The 17,463-nt window shown below is 45.3% G+C and overlaps 1 protein-coding gene across 9 annotated transcripts in view; it reads right to left on the bottom strand.

Moving 5' to 3' along the window:
- DICER1 (dicer 1, ribonuclease III) overlaps positions 1-7,053 on the bottom strand; it is a 67,877-nt gene extending 60,824 nt beyond the window's left edge. For 2 of the 9 annotated variants that reach the window (XM_079126564.1, XM_079126568.1), the window contains exon 1: positions 1,065-1,191. Coding sequence is in view for 1 of the 9 variants with exons in the window: in XM_079126555.1 (XP_078982681.1) it covers positions 1,065-1,415 (351 nt within the window). In the remaining 8 variants the exon portion in view is untranslated. Of the gene's footprint in view, positions 1-1,064 lie in introns of all 9 variants that reach the window. The other 7 variants (XM_079126562.1, XM_079126567.1, XM_079126555.1 and 4 more) reach the window with 6 other exon arrangements.
- Positions 7,054-17,463: the final 10,410 nt, after the last annotated feature.

Below are 17,463 nucleotides of genomic sequence, written 5' to 3'. Positions count from 1 at the left end.
AACGCGGCGATCCTCCTGCTTCAGCCTCCTGAGCCCCTGGGATTACAGGCGTGCGCCACCGCGCCGGTTAGGTAAACTTTTCTTAAGGCACATCTTTAAAAAACATTTCCCAAGTTGTTTAACTCCTAACTTGAGTCCTGTTCTACTGTGTATGCTGCACTTGAAAACAACCTCTGGGAAGATGACTGACAATCAGGATTGCAAAGATTCAGCAAAATGAAAGAAGCAGTACCTCCTGCTCATTTGACATCTTAAAACCTGATCACAAACTTAGCACGCACCCTGCTATCAGGAACTTATCCCTTCAGCACAACTTTCCTCACAAAAGCCATCGGTGGCCACCAGAGCAGGGCCTCCAGGCTCATCCGTGTTTGCAAGTCCTCAGGATGCTGCCCGTGCTGCAGGCAGGCCATCTGGGCAGCTCGGCTTCCCTAGACAACCCCATAAACCTGACGGGCGAACCTAAAGCATGCAGAGTTCCCCCCAAAGTAAAACCCGTCAGCGCCTTCGCAGGATCCAGGCATTCTGGCACAAAAACGCCCAAGGGGAGGGGCAAAAGATGGCCTCGGCCACCCGCCCCTGGGCCGGCCCCGCTCCGGGCCAGTAAACACGCTCGGTCCTCCTCGGCGGCGACCAGCTCGCGCTCTCCCGCCCGCACCACGCCCCGGCCTCGTCCCCCGGGGTCCTGCGAGGGCGTCCTCCGGCCTGGCCGCCGACCGAGCAGGCCCGGCCGCCGCGCCCGCGTGGACCCCTGGGCCAGCTCGCCGCTCCGGGCGCGGGACGCGACCTGTCAAAAGCCCGCGGCCGGGCGCGGGGGCGCGCGGGGCGGCCGCACCCCGCGGCTGACGCGGCAGCAGGGGCCGGGTGGGCGCGGGGACAGGGCCGGCCGGGAGCCGGGTGGCCGCGGCCCGCAGGCCGCCATCTGCCGGCGCGGCCGCGGCGGGGGTTCGGCGGCGCGGCCCAGGCCCGGGGCGCCCACGCGGGCCTCGCGCGGAGGCGGGACGCGGCCGGGCGGAGCCGCCCCCGCCCCGGACACAAAGCGGCCCCGCGGGAGCCCGCCTCACCTGCAGCACGGGGCGCCGCGGGCCTTCCAGAACCATCGGACCCCGCTCCGGCGCGCGCGTCACAGCCCAGGCCTCCCGGTGCCGCCCGGCGCCGCCGCCGCCGCCGCCATTTCCTGCCGCTCGCCGTCGCCTCGTCGCCGCTGTCAGGTTACTCCATTCACCTGGGCCTGGAGCAGCTTGCGCCGCGCCGCGCCTCGACCCCTCCCGCCGGCGCCTGCGGAGACTGCGCAGCGCCCGGCTCGCCCGCAGCCCGCGCACGGCCCGCGGCAACGGCGCACAGCCGCTTGCAGAATCCCACCCGCGCCGCGCCGCCGCTCCGGCCCCCACGCTCCGCTCGCCCCGCGGCGGCATGAGAGCGCGCCTGTGATTGGACAGCGCGCGGCGGTGAAAGGTTAATCCCGGCCCCCCAGCCACTCAGGAGCTGGGACACAGCGGGCGCGGGCCCGGAGGCCGCGGCGGCCTGGGCGGCTCAGCGCCGGGACCCGAGCGGCGTCTCGCTGACCGCGGCCCGGCGTCCTGGCTGCCCTCCCGCGGTCTGGGTGCCGGCTCGGCCCAGCGGACCCGCCCGCCTGCACGGCGGCACTGTCTGGCGCCGACCGCCCGCTCGGCGCGGCCCTTCCCCGCGGCCGTGATTGTTCTCCGCAGAGCTCGGCGCCCCGGCCGTCCCTGGCGGTGCCAAGGACCTTCCTAGTCGCCTGTCCCCGCGTTAGTGCTGCAGGGGCCTCCGCCTCGGGAAAGTCACTCTCCCGGAACCGGGGTAGCCAGATCAAGAGAAGTAGACAGTGGCCCCAGGTACGCAGACTGTCCGTTTGCGCGGCTCGGACCGGCTGCCACGCTTGTGGGTTAGAGACTGAGTGGACCTCAAGTAAGTGGCTGGCCGAAGGAAAACCCGCTTAGTGTGTCCCGGAAGGTAGGCAGCCCTTCCCGGAGACCCCGGGCGGCGGGGCCGCGGGCGAGCTCTGCTGACCGCAGGCGGGCTGCGCACGCACCTGGAGGCACCTGGCGAGCTGCGCAGGTCGGGGCCCTGCCCCCCCGGATGCCCCACGTGGCTGCTGAGCCTCGGATGGCGTGAAGCCGTAGGTGTCCCTTACCAGGAAGGAATGTAAAACAGCTCCTTAGTAATTAATGTGTTGTTACACGTTGGGGTGGTACTATTTTGATATATTGGGACAAATCTAGTTTTGTTGTGATATTCTGATAAGACTACTACACAAACTGCAATATCACTTGGCTGGTATTATATATTTATTGGACATATTGGTATGGGCTTACATGCCTGTGATCCCTACATGGACCTTTGGGGGTGTCGAAATTGCTTCCCACTTTAGCACATTAAGAAACTGAATAACTTCCAAGAAGGCAGCTCGTAAGTGGGTTCAAATCTGGCTTTGGAGCTGATGGGCTTGATCTCTGCTGGAATTTTGATCATGTATTTATCATAAATTGGCTTGAAGTTTTACTGAACATGGAATCATCATGGGCAAAATTAGGTAGTTGGACTGCTTTTGACAGATCTGCATATTCAAAAAACTGATAATTTTTATATGTGACGCACTGTAGGCAATAGATCGCCCCAGTAAATAAGGGTGTTTTGGAGATAATCCTGTTTTAGCAGAATGGCACTTCAGTGGGGATGTATACTAGCAGGGGAAACTCATGGGCAGGTAAACTGTCCTTCCTCCTGTTGTCCTTTTACAATCTATCTATACCAACTGGGCTTCTCCACTAGCAAGTTGGTCTGATTTTTAAAATAAACAGTGCATACATATAGTTCATTTATCAATAAAGCATATAAAAGACGGGTTTGGGCCAAAATTCCAAAAAGCCTCAATCCCAAATGTCATAATCTGGAATATTGGGAAAAATCCCAATAATATAATCCTGGAAAAAATAATTTTGAAAAATATTTAAAGAGAGTTATTTACATGTTTAAGCAGGCTTTATTTGATAAACATGAAAACTTGACAGAATATTTCATAGGCCACTTTACACAGTAAAAGAGGCAATAGTAACATTTTTGTAAGCATAAACCCTCAGGAATATTAACAGTGTCACAGGGAAAGTGGTTATGAGCAGATGAACCATTCTCAGGAATGGGCCAGAAAGGGAAATGTATAAATGCATATTGCTGTGGTTGGCAAATGTGTGCACCCAGCTTTAAAACTGAGCCATCTGAACTTTTGTGATGGACAACCTAAATCTTAGGATAAGACCAATCAAAACCACAGGGGTCATCTCCATATATGCAGCTGCCCTGAGAGCCCAAATCTCAAGAAACTCCACTTTCACAAATGCACTCAGGGAAGGGAGCTTCCCCACCAAGTCACTCAAACACTAATCTGCTGTGGAAACGCCCTCATCTGTACACCCAGAATAATGCTTTACCAGGTTTTCATTCCGCCCTGCATACAACCAAGATGCACCAGTCTCTTCCCCAGAATTCAACTTTCTAGTCCTCTTAGAAAGCCTTTCTATCTTCAGTGGGTCTTGAGTTTTCTGGATTTCAACATTCAAAACTTTAATCTTTTGGGATTAAGAATTTGGGAACTTTGGACTTTAGGGATTTTAATCTTTGGATATTATGGCATTGGTATTGTGTCTTTCCAGGATTCTGATCAGTACCAATGAAAAATACACAGTGAAAAAATTCTCTCCATTACACTTGTTCTCATGCCCTAAAAGGATAACATATGCTCTTTAAAATGTTTATGCATATACAAACCAAGATAGTTATTTATTCTTTGTATTCCTCATTTATAAAAATGCCAGCATGCCATACACATTGACTGCATCTTGCTTTTTTAGTTAATATATCCAAAAAATGTGTCTGTGGCAATGTGTACAGAACTCCTAGGTGTTTTCTCCAACCCCCCCCCCATAACATTTTATTACAGAGATATGCCATACTTTAAGACTTCAGTTTTGATGGACATTAACTTTCAGTCTGTTGCAATTAATTATTAATCCATTTGGAATTGATTTGGTATATGAGATGAGGAATGGTTCCAAATTAATGTTTTTCCAAATACCCACACAATTGCCCATTAATTGGTCATTCGTTGAACAGTTCACTTCTGGACTTGGTATCTGTTCCATTGCCCTATCTTTTCATGCTCCAGTTGCTGGCTTGTTCTAAATCTGGAGAAATAAAATCTTGTAAGGGATAGTGTTTCACACTTTTTGGATCACTAAAGAGCTGATACTTCAGACCTTGTTAACCAACAGTATGATGTCTTGTGGTATGTATTTTCTGTGGGCTAATTTTGTTCCTCTTAGAATCCACAATTCCACATAGGTATTTTTAGATGAATAAATGAGAAGAGACAGAATGCATTAATAAATTTAGAAAGCATAATGGAATTATAAAATCACAATTTTGCAATCATCAGACAAGAAATATCAGTTTTGCCAAATCTTGTGGGTAAAAGTTGGACAAGGAATGAGATAATTTACGTAGGTTCAAAATATCTCCCATGAAATTCTTATTTAAAAAATAAGAACTTTACAAAAGAGAAATCTGATAAATACTACCTTATTCAAGTAGCCAGAGTTAACTGACATGTGAGGGAAGTAACCATACTCCATTAGTGTCAAATCCTCCAGCTTGTCAACTTAGAAATTTTTAAATGACATGTTGGAAATGCAACTATTACTGGGGTTTATTGAGAGAAACTTGGCAGAGTGGTGCAGTGCATACTGTCCCCTGAACTTTCATTATTACACAGCTTAGACTGAGTACAGATATGTGTGACTCATTCCCAAGTTTCCAGCAGAAACAGTGTTTACCTCAGCCAGCAGCCAGGTGCAACGGATAGTCACAACCCAGGACAGAAAGTGAGCCCCGCTCCTGCTTTATTGTGTTACATCATTATATGTTGACCTAATCAGGGGTGAAGGAATTTGTAGTTTCTCTAAGTAATGAATACATCAAGGGAAACCACAGGTACAGCTCTAGGGCCTCGGCATACTAAGGGCCCTGGGAAGAGCCTTGCCCACCAACATGGTCTTGCCCCCTCCACAGGTCTGATTGGTCAGCTCAGCCAGATCTCATTTCTGCTACCAAAGATGGAAGATATGTCTCCTGTTATTAATGTCACCAGTGATGGAACACATCATCATAAGCATCATCATATTTATATTATTCTGCCAAAAATGCATATTCTCAATATTACCACATGGAAATTCAAGAAAGACCCAAATTTAAGAGTAGTCTAAAAAAAAAAAAAAATGACTGGACTATTAATTGTCAAAGTTTTAAGATAAGGTCTAAACTGGTTTTAGAATGAAAGACAGAAGATTCATGACAACCAAATGAAGTGGGTTAATCGTGACTTTGGTCTTTTTGCCCTAAATAGTAGTATGGTATAGAGAGCAAAAATGAATGGCATTTGTGGGTGAAGGGCATAGCACTTTCTTGCAACTTCTGTGTTTGGAATTATTTTCAAATAAAATGTGAAAATTGAAAGTCAAGCTATAGGAAAGTCTCATCTACAAAAGAGCTACTAAAATTAATATATGAATTTACCAAGATCACTGAATACAAGATCAGTGTTCAAACATCACATGCATTTCTATATTCTAGCAATAAATAATTGGAAATTGAAATTTTAAAAACATTTACAGTGGCATCTGTGATATGTGAAATATGTATTTGGTTTTCATTTCCATTTCCCAGCATACAACTCCTGAAATCCTTGAAATCATAAAAATGGTATCTTTTATATGCCAATGAGTTGAGTGATGGCCAGCATACCCTAGCTGTAGGACAGGCACTGCTTACCAGAAAGACCAAGGTAGGTTTAGAGATCTGGGACTTTCAGCCCTACCTGCCAGTCTCCATGGAGGAGAGATCTCAGGACTAAAAATTAAGTTGATCGCCAATGGCCAATGATTTTATCAGTCATGCCTATGTAATGAAGCCTCCTTGAAAAGGCAAAAGGCCAGACTTTGAAGAGCTTCTGAATAACTGAGCGCATGGAGATCCTGGCGGGAGGGGGTTGGCAGGGGCATACCTTGAAAGAGCATGGAAGCTCCATATCCTTCCTCCCATAGGTCAACCTGGGAGTTTCTTCATCTGAAGCCTTTGTAATCTCCTTTATAATAAAAACAATAAATGTGTTTTCCCTGAGTTCTGTGAACTTCCTTAGCATTTAAACACATGAGGGTGTGGGAACCATGATTTATAGTTGGTTGGTCAGATGCACAGGTAAGACAACCTGGGGCTTATAATTAGCATCTGAAGTCCGGGGGGAATCACTCTTGGAATATACCCCTCAACCTTTAGGATCAGATGCTTTCACCACGTTGACAGTGCCTGAACTGAAACAGATTACAGGATACCCAGCTTATATCTACTGCAGAATTGTTGGCTTGCTGGTGGAGAGAAATCCACACTCCTTTTTGAAGTCATAGAAACCTGTATTGTTGTGGTGTGAAAGCAGAGGAAATCAGTTATTTTTTCCCCTACAACATGGAAAAATATAAAACACTTGGGAATAAGTCAAATAAATATATGCAAGAGTTTAAAAAAAATCATAAAACATTGATAAGAGAAGGTAAAAAACACCTACATAAATGGAGAGGTATACCATGTTCATGGAGTAAGGACAATATTGCAGAAATGTAAAAAAGAAATGTCAGTTCTCCCCAAATTCATATATAGATTCTAAGCAATTGCAATCAAAATTCCCATGAGCTCTGTATGTGTGTGTGTGCGCTTGTAGAAATTTTTAAGTTGCAAATTGGAGGCTGCAACTACCTGACTTCAAGACACAACAAGCTACATATTGAAAGTTCTGTTTCTCTGCCATTCTGAAAAAGGCAAAACTATAGGGGAAGAAGACAGTAGTCATTAAGGGCTAAAGGAGACAGGGAAGGAGATGATTATAAAAGGGCATAAGTGTTCATTTCTGAGTGATGGAAAGGCCCTACATCCTGATTGTAAGAGTGGGGACACACTAAACATTTGTAGGCTCATTGACCTATACACTTGATTGTATTGAATTTAAATTTGACCTCAATAAACTTGACTTCGGGTGTGTGTGTTCATGCGCGCACGCATGCACGTGCACTGGAGATTGAACCCAGGACTTGGCACTTGCTAATAAACTTGACTTTAAAACAAAATCTGTGACTCCCCAGTGGAATTCACATTTTCACGTCCACCCTAAGCTCTAGGCAACTAATGCACAAACCATCTCCGCCTCAGTCCACCCTGGCTCATATATGAAAGCCAGTCTTCCCTCCATTTCCCCGACACACAACTGTGTGAGAGGAAGCTAGGGAAAAGGGGCAAGTTGGGGCAGAGAGGAAGAGCAAGGATTTGAAAACAGCATTCCTTAAACAGAGGCTACTGCTGTCCCCTGACTCTTCTGGACCCTGTCACTGTAGAGGCAATTGCCATCGCCTTGCTTTCCTCCCTCCCTCTTGTTCTTGTGGTAGCTTTTGTGTTCATACTTTCATCTCTTATGGTCTGAAAATTAAAGTTCTCAACCTTCGCACCTGGAACAACGAACTATTTTGCTATAACATGTAACCCCCCCTGTGTAGCCCAGAGTGATCGACCAGTGTACATGCTTCTGTTAACTGGTGGGAACCCCCAGAGTCTGAGTCAGCCAACTAACAAGTCCAGTAATGGTCCTTCCATAGCTAATGATCTATCAGTTCCTAGGCACTCCATTTTCAAAAGTCCACCAACTCCTGAACCCTACACTTTCCAGATGTCTATTTATAATCAGCAGTTTGCTTTGATCAGAAGGACTGTGTCTTACGAGTGCATTTCTTCCTTTCTCAAATGATATGTTCAGATTCTTTTATTTCGCTCTTGAGTGGTGACCTCGCCCTCAGACAGGTCCCAGGCTGCTAACATCACAACAGCATGTGTGCAGCATCAGTGCTTCTCATAAGCCAATTTCTAAAAAAGAATGGAATTTCAAAACCAGGTTTGCAATTTTTTAATGCAACTAGACACAAGAATAGATTCTAAAATTGCTTTGAGGGAGCCCTATCGTTTATTCCTTCGCTCTTCACTGCCAGCCCGTGGCCTGGACCTCTGAAACTTTTTGCAGCTTTCTGTCTTGGTTGTCACCCTCCTGACGGACGGTTTTCTGTGTTTCCCCCCGTGTGATGTGAACCAAAATAATCAGAGGAAGGCGAATGTCGGGTTGGTTCCCCGTGTCCAGCCAGTGTCTTGGAGGACTTTGTCACACTGTTTTAGTCTGCACAGGCTGCCACAACAAAAATATCAGACCGGATGGCTTCAACGGGAAAAATGGATTTCCTCACAGTTGTAAAGGCTAGCGGTTCAACACCAAGGGGTCATCAGGGTCGGTTCCTTCTGAGGCCTCTCCTGGGCTTTCAGAAGGCCACCGCGTCCCTATGTCCTCACATGCCCTTTCCTCTGTGCTTGCACATTCCTGGCAAACTTACAAGGACACCAGTCACATTGGATACGACCTCCTCTCACAGCCTCAGCTACGGCCTCTTTAAAGACCCTGATTGAAGTACGGTCACGTTCTGAAGTGCTGAGAGTTGAGATTTCAACATGGGTGTTTTGGGGAGACACGAGGCAGCCCATAACCCTGTCCAGTGCTGCTCTCCTCCAGGTCTTCAGAAACGCACAACTGACCCCTAGAATGGCTTCCCAAACTGAAAGCTTCCTCGCTGTCTGGTTATAACTTTCCTTCTTCATCGCAATTCAGGGGGAAAAGTCTCTTAGGCCTGAACTCCCGAAGCCCTCATGAGCTCACCCTTTCGCGTTCAGGATGACCCTTTCCCCTGCAAACATCACGTAGCTTCTAGACCGGCTTTGCCAACTCACCAGTCGGATTAAATCGCTCCACTGCTCAGAATCTTCAACTGTGCCCTGCTGAGAGTTCTAGTGTGAAATCCAATGTCCTCCCTAGCTGGCCTGCCCTGTCTTCATAGGCCCTTGCTCTCTGGCAACGCTGACCTCCTCTAGCCACTACAGAAAGGCTGTCCTTTCCAGAGACAATGTTGCAGGGTCCCTGCAGTTTGACTTGGGTCGTTAGCACAGTTAGACCACTGGTGCTTGCTGGGAAGCCCTCCCCTCTACAGAGGTCCTGGCCCTTCAAAGCTTGGCTAGAAAGCCCCTCATCCTGCTGTCTTCCCTGGCTCCTCTCCAAGACTGTGCTCCCCATCTGGTTTTCTCACAGAAACTTCCCAGCTCGTAGATCTTTCCCTGTCCTCCCCACTAAGTACGGTGCCCCAAGTGTACATGTTTGTGTTCACCTTGTCTCTGTAGCTCCAAAGTCCAGCACATAGCAGAAAGAGAGGCAAGGAGAGGGCAGAACCTCAGTCTTCAATGATTCCGTGTAACTTGAACACATTTCACTCACTACATTCAGCTAGGTTACCGGCTTTTGTGTAATTTCAAGGCAAGTCACACAAGGCGGTGACTTCCACAGAAGGCCCTTGGCACATGTTTTAGTGTACTGCACACACATGGTTTCGTCTGTTGGGTGTCTCTTCCCTGTGACCCCACCTCCAACAATGCATTCTGTGGGACTCCTGGTCATGGACCCTACCCTAACCTTGGAGTTAGGTGGGTAGAGGCTGAAGCAATCATGAATCACCAACTGCACACATGACACAGCCAATCAGAATTCTCCAGGAATTTGTTTTCTCTTTTTTGCCAAGAATCAATGAAAACGGATCCCTATGCCTCACTGCTTAGATGCTGTAAGTATGTTGTTCTAGAAGTTGCAGTTATGTACTCTAAGTACAAGAGAGTACATTTCAAAAGCAAATGAAGCCAAGAAACAGAAAGGCAGAGCTAGCCACAGGCCCAAAATATCTGAAAAGAGGAACTCATATGTGCAACCAAGGTTGATGGCAGCATTGTTCACAACACCCAGAGGGTGAGAACACCCAGACGTAGGACCAGATCAACGAAATGTGGTCTATTCATACAACCACTATTATTCAACCATCAAGAAAGGAATGACATTCTGATACATATTACAGCACGGACAAACCTTGAAAATGTCATGCTGAGGGAAATAGGCAGACATGAAAGGACAAATAGAAAGGGATTCACTTACACAGGATTCCTAGAATGGGCAAATGCACAGACAGAGGAGAAGAATGGGGACGGGAGGCTTGGACGGGGAGAAATGTGGAGTGAGCGTTTGAGGCAACGGAGTTTCCGCTGGGGATGAGGAGGAAGTTCTGAGGATGGTTAGTGACGGTGGTTGCCCAACCTTGGGAATCTACTTAATGTCACCAACTCGAACACGAAAACATGGTGAAAAGGGTAAAAATTACATATATTTTACCATGATCAAAAATAATTAAGGAAGTGAAAGGCACCAGGGCTGGATCCCAACCTGGGCTTGAAGGGAGCTACTTGGGAGGCTGAGCAAGATCACCTAAGGAAGAACTTGTAAATGCAGCTGTGATTCCCAGTGCTTGTGGGAAAATGGCCATTTTTCAGCTGGGAGCTGGGGTAAGCAGAGTGGATGAACATCAGAGGTGTCCTTGCCACTCCAGCCTAGGAACCTGGGGTGGTAAGAAGTGGGAGAGGACGATGAGATCGGTCTGTGGAGGACATGGACTGGCAATTCGGAACGCCCCCGTGGAGGAGAAGGCTGCAACTGCCCCACTGCCCACCCATGAGCTGAGCTGCTGCGTGCTTTCCAGTGCCCTGGGCTTTAGCTACTTCATCCCATCACTCAGAATAACTGGCCCCCTGACCACCTGGGCAAAAATAACTATTGCTATCACATTGTACAGAGGAAGTAAAATCCAGAGTAATTTTTTAGTTTGCCCAAGTTTAGATGGACAGTATGTGGGATAGTTCAGTTTCAAATATAGATCTGTTTTGATTCCAGAATGTGTTAAGAGTGCAGATTCTCAGGACAATGCTCAGAGTCTAAGGGTCTGGGGTGGGATCTGCAACTCTGCAGGTGTGCGCAACTCCTGGGTAATTCTGATTCGGGTGGTCTTCTGTGGACCTCAGTGGGGAAAGCCCTCTCTCTCCTGCTTAGAGCACTCCTGGCAAGTCCAAGGACTCAGGATGGACAGTACCACCGTGAGCCTAACCCAGAGTCCACTACTCTTGCTGTACTAGGCCATTTTTCATCCAAGAAGACATTCCCTGAAGCCTTGCTGTTAGCAGGCGCCATGTCTTCTGGGTGCTGGAATATTTGAACCTTACTTAACATTTTAAGTTGAACTTCAGTTTTGAAACTTCCCATGGCATCTATTCAGCCAAAGTTCCCTTCAACCGTGATCTCCTTGTGTGAGTCTATGGTCGAGAAAGCTGCTCTGAAGGACATGTATATGGTGGCTTAGCCTCAGCTGCCTCTGTGTAGGATTCTGACTCCCAGCATGTCTATCAAAGGTCATTGTGTACGTCCCTTGGCTGGATCATTTGACCATTTTCTGAGTCTAAAACATATTATATATCATTCAAAAGAAAGCTTCTTTTTCCCAAAGCATTTAAATCTTCTGATCATTCCTTTCATCCACCCACCCATCCTCCATTCCTTGACAAATGTCTCTGGAGCAATGGCCACCTTCTAAGACTCCCCCAGAGATTGGAGATATGATGGAGAAAAAAGTTAAAGTGTCTGACTTTGAGAAGCACACAGTGCCCTGGGAGGTTAGGAGACGGGTAGACTGCGCGTTGTAATATCCTAATAATTTGCAGCTTCTCAGAGGCAATGTTGAATAGACATACATTATACAGGTTTTCATTCAAGGGTTAATGATATTATGGGCAACAAATCAGGTTTTCTAGTGATCTCTAGTAGTTTGTTTAATCCAAAGAAATCTAATTACATAACTTTCCTAAAGGTTATCTGTAAAGATGAGTACCTAAAAAATCAGCAAAAGATTATCGAGTTTTTTTTTTTTTCTTTTTCCTACGAGGTGCTGGGGATTTTATCCCCAGCCCTTGTGCATGCTAGTCAAGTACGCTATAAGATGGGCTATATGGTCAGCACCGAGGACCAAGTTTTTGAGGTACGTAATAATAGTAATAATATACAGAACATAGATATAGCACTTTCTATGTGTAATTCGCTGTATTGGCAACAGGTAGATCATAATCACCTTATCATTCCTTCTCCTGAATGTCCCAACTTGTTAAAGGTGCCACCCAGGCCCAGCCATCAATCCAGGCTGGCATTCCATTGGTGAATTTGAACTCTGTGTGTGACTGTTTCCTCCTCTGTACACTATCCCTGCCCTGGTTCAGGTTCTCTGTGTCCCCTCCTGATCAGCATATCTAATCTGCATCCTGCCATGACCCACCCTCTTCTTTGCTTGGAGGTGATCGTTCCCTTATCTCTGCTCCATTCAAAGCTCTCAAAGGAGCTGGCCCACACCTACTCCCCAGCTTCTGGGAGGTTAGAGCAGGAGGATGCCAAGTTTGAGGCCAGCCTGGGCAACATAGCAAGACCCTGTCTCAAAATAAAATTTTGAAAGGGGGTGGAGAAATAGTTCAGTGGTAGAGCCCAGCTGGTCTAATCCCCAGTACATGTGGGAAGCGGGGGAGCTCTCATTGACTCTGGTGTGTGCAAACTTTTTTGAGTTCAAGATTGCAGAAGCTGGTCCTGCTCAAGTAACTTCTGTCCTGCCACCTTACCAACACTTAGCCACACCCAGATGCACTGTTTCCTACACACATGATGAAATGTCACGCCTCGGTGCAGAAGTCATGCTGTTCTCTTGTCTGAAACACCGTCCCTCTCTTTCTGTGGCCTTGGAAATCCATTATTCTTCAGTGTCTCCCTCAACTCAGTGACATTGCCCCACTCTGCCACCTGATGCCCCTCTGCTCTGAACCCTACTGAGTGCAGCAAATTCTTCCTTCCTACTTGCAAGCCACAGTGCATATCATTTATTCTAACACTTATAAGAGTCTGCTTCTTTTTTTTTTTTTTTTTTTTTTAAGAGTCTGCTTTTGACTCAAGTGTCCTGCTCATCTCCTAGAGAAGAGATGCTTGAAGGTTCTCCCTGCTCAGAACATGCTGTGGCCTGTACTGGACACGGCTGCTGTAAATGAGTGACCTGGTCTGTGCAGAAGCCCTTGCCCCTGACCATGCCCGCGCATGACCTTGAAATGCTAGTCAGCCCAGGATAAGCAGCAGCACCGTCCGTCTCCTTCCCCTTCCTCTGCGTTCCCATTTATCCACTCAGCTCTCTGCTCTCTCCTAAGTCTCTGCCGACTCATCACTGATTCCATTGATTCCAATGCTCCCGGCTTTAGGTAGAGCAGAAAATCTCCCTCTTTCTCCCAGACGCTTGGCCCTTGTGAGGCAGCACGAGGTCGGAGCATGCAAGGTCACCTGGACTAGGCACTGCCTTCCAACTGTTCTGCCAGGAGCTCCTTGAGGGCAGCAGCGGCCTCCAGTTCATCAGGGTTCCATCCCTCCCGCTCAGCAAAGGACTGTGAGCAGGACCTACACACAAGACTCCCAAAGTCATGGCTGGAAGGAGCCCCTCCGAGGCCGATTCAAGGACTTCACAGTAGCTGGAGCTGTTTCCCTGTGATCTCCTCTATTTCTCGTACCACGGAATGACGAACTGCTTGGCAACTGCTCATCAGTTCATCCTCTCTGCTTAGCCACTTTAAAAGCCATGGGATTCATTGACCATGTTCATCCTTGTTAGCTTTAAATGACTGGAAAATATTATCTGGAAGTTTTCCTAAAAATCGCACTGATCAAAAGCAAAAAAGACATTATTAAAAGCTACAAATACAATGAAATCTTTATGACCTCCCCAAAATGCATAGAGGACATTTACATTCACACAAATAAGAGATTTTCTTTTATGAATCTATTTCTAAATCATATATTCTATATTACCCAAAGTTGGTGATAGCATTCAAATCTGGTGAAGTTCTAAAAAGTGTTATAGTAGAGATAATTGGTACTCTTTTGGAAATCAATGTGGAAGGAAACATAAAAATAATTCATCTTTTGAACTGGTGATTTATATCCTTGGGTGCTTTTGTTAAGAAATAATCCAAAACGGAAAGGTTAAATTTGTGAAATTGTTTCTTGTAACATTTGTTATCATAAACACTTAACATTCACCATTTAAAAACCTTATCAAGGGCTGGGGTTGCAGCTCAGTGGTACAGCACTTGCCTAGCACAGGTGAGGCACTGGGTTCGATCCTTAGCACCACATAAAAATACATAAAATAAAGGTGTTGTGTCCATCTACAACTAAAATATTTAAAAACTGAAAAAAAACTTATTAATAAATATTAATTGACTAAAAATATGAGATTAGAATGATGGGATATGATGTAGCCATTCAAATATTTATGCAGGCTGGATAGACATACAAGAAAATGCTTATGAGTCAGGTGAGGATTGGACCAAGCACTTCAGAATGTAATCTTATGTCTGGTCCCTGTTTAGGTATTGTGAAAAAATCGTACACAAAAATAGACAAGAGCTGAAGTACACAGAAAAATGAAAATAGTGTATGTGTTATGTAATTACTAGTAGAATATTCTCCTTTAAAATATTTTCGTTGCTATAACGCATTTGCAGTTTAAAAATTAGAAGACTTTCTCCATCTTTTTTGGTTTGTGCACTGAACAAAAGCAGGCAGACGTGTGGAGATTCACTTTTGCATCCAATCACAAACGGTAGCATTGAAGAAGTGGATTTGCAGGCATAGATTTAATATCAAGAAGGGTGTTTCAAGGCAGAAATTTAGTTACCTGTAATAGGCTTCTTGTACTGCTAAAATCAATATGCCATTTTAAAATTACATAAACTATAGAGTGCCATCTTGCAAGGTGTATGCAGACCAGAAGAAAATTTAATTGGGGGAAATACTTGGTTTTCCAAATTTTGGTGTTTTATTAAAATCAAAGAAAAGGAAGGTATTTTGCCCTCAGATTCTAATATATTTGAAATTTTTTTGTTTTATAGATTAATTTGACCCACATAGATGTTTTTGTAGTACATGAATTTAATAATGAACTGAACTTATTTTTATCTTTTATTATTGAAAGGTACCAAAGGTTCTTTCTGTTTTGTTTTATTATCTGATTTTATTGTGGGACTTTGCTTTTTCTAGACATACTTTTTCATTTAGCTTTTCTTAAGTGTCAGGATTCACTTCAGTGTACTTAATTATTGTGTTTAGATTTCCGTTTGTATGTGTTTGTCTCTCAAGGCATTGATATTTATATTCAGCATTAAAGAAAAATAAATTCCAGAAAACAAACAAACAAAAAAACAGTAGCATTGGACTTGATCTTAGACAACACTGCTATTTTTCCACCCATGCACATGCTTCTGTCCTCAGTTTGGTGTACTTTAAATGACCAGACTAAAAATGCCTTGCAAAGGGGAAAAACAGTGTCTTACTCATCCATTTTCTCCAAACACAGGAAGGTGCTTGACATACAATAGATGCTGAACACCAATTCTCCATAATCTGTCTCAAGTAAGTGACGAAGGAAATTCCTAAACAAGCTGTCACCCAAAGTCCCCAGCTTGTGTCCGTGGAGTTCATGCATTTCCTCTGATTGGCAGACTTAACCAAGCCTGTGACAGTCCTTGGGCATGGGCTGTTCGGTACATGGCTTTGGAAGGGTGAGCCCTTTGCTGTAGTCACAGACACTGGTCCTAATCTAGGACCAGAGGGATGGCGTGTCTTTCAGTCTGATTTTTATGTATTAAGGAATAAACTTCTCGAGAACAGGGCAATGAAGGATCAGGGATCCTTGGTTCCTTTCCCAGTATTTCTGAGCCCAGCAGGATAGACATGGGAAAGTGGCGAAGACTGGTGGAACACATCCAGGGTCAGGCCAACAGCGAGACCCGTGTTAGCACACATCCCTTTTACTAATCGGTCAGAATTTAGTCACGTGGCTGTACCTTGCTGCAAGAAAGTCTGGGAAATAGAGTCTACCAGGCAACTAGGGCAGAATTAAACTATAACATAGGAAGGCCTAACTAGAAGTCTGCCATGCGAGTATATTTTAGAACTTCTTTTTTTTTAATTTAATTTTTATTTATTTTTACAGACTGCATTTTGATTCATTATATGCAAATGGGGTACAACTTTTCATTTCTGTGGTTGTACACAATGTAGATTCACACCATTCATGTAATCATACAAATACATAGGGCAATACTATCTGTTTCATCCTACTATCTTACAGTCCTCCGCTCCTTCCCACCCCATTTTCCTCCACGCCACCTAAGTTCCTTCACTCTTCTCTTCCCACCTTCCCCCGCAACGCCCGTCATTATATATTGTCATCCACTTATCAGAGAAAACATTCAACCTTTGGTTTTTTGGGCATGATATTTTCCAACTTCATCTATACACCAGCAAATGTCATAATTTTATTCTTCTTTATGTCTGAGTAATATTCCATTGTATATATATACCACAGTTTCTTTATCCATTCATCAATTTAAGGGCATCTCGGTTGGTTCCACAGTCTAGCTATTGTGAATTGAGCTGCTATGAACATTGATGTGGCTGTGTCACTTGGTATGCTGATTTTAAGTTCTTTGGGTATAAACTGAGGAGTGGGGCAGCTGGATCAAATGCTGGGTCCATTCCAAGTTTTCTGAGGAATCTCCATACTGCTTTCCAGAGTGGCTGCACCAGTTTGCAACTCCACGAGCAATGTGGAGTTTGCCTTTCCCCCACATCCACACCAGCACTGATTATTAAGTTGCAAGTACGTTAAATCTGCACCATGAACTTCAGCATACTCAAGATAAATCCTCGTCCACGGCCATGTGTATGACTTGCTTCATGTCTTCCCCACCTCCCCATCTCCTACTTTCTTTTCTGTTTTGTTTTAATTTTTTGAAAATATATATAACTTTCGTATTATTTTCAGCATGCCAGTTTACCCATATATATTTCAAATTATATCTCTTGTAATGAATGACTTTCTAAACATAACCATCTGCCATTTTTGCACACAAAATTAACAATAATTTATTAACATAATCTAATATCCAGTCCACATGAAAATTATTCATATGTCTAAATAAGTCTCAGTTATTTATTCAACTCAAGGTGCGGACAGGGTCTGTACCGGTTTGGTTATCATGTCTTAAAGACTACTTTGGCCTGGAATGTCTCCCCATCCTCACCCATTTTTTAAAATGTCATCTATTTATTAGAGAGATCAGGCTATTTTTCCTGAACAATATTTCAGAACGGGTTTTAGCATCTGCTGAGTTAGGTCCTCAGGAAACATTCTTTAGAATAATTTCTAGAATTATCTGCACAAAGGACATGGATCTCTTTATGGCTCTGGCTCACCATGTGACAGGCAGCAGTGTTTATCACAGGTACTGCCACCAGCTGGGGGTCCTCTCTGCACTGCCCTCCTCACTGCTGGCTGAACGAGATGCCGGGCTTTTCAACGGGGG

The sequence above is a fragment of the Sciurus vulgaris genome (genome assembly GCF_902686455.1).
Source record: "Sciurus vulgaris genome assembly, chromosome: 2".
In the NCBI taxonomy this organism is placed as follows: domain Eukaryota; kingdom Metazoa; phylum Chordata; class Mammalia; order Rodentia; family Sciuridae; genus Sciurus; species Sciurus vulgaris.
Note: the sequence above shows the minus strand (reverse complement) of the source record. Positions and strands in the feature narration are given on the sequence as shown.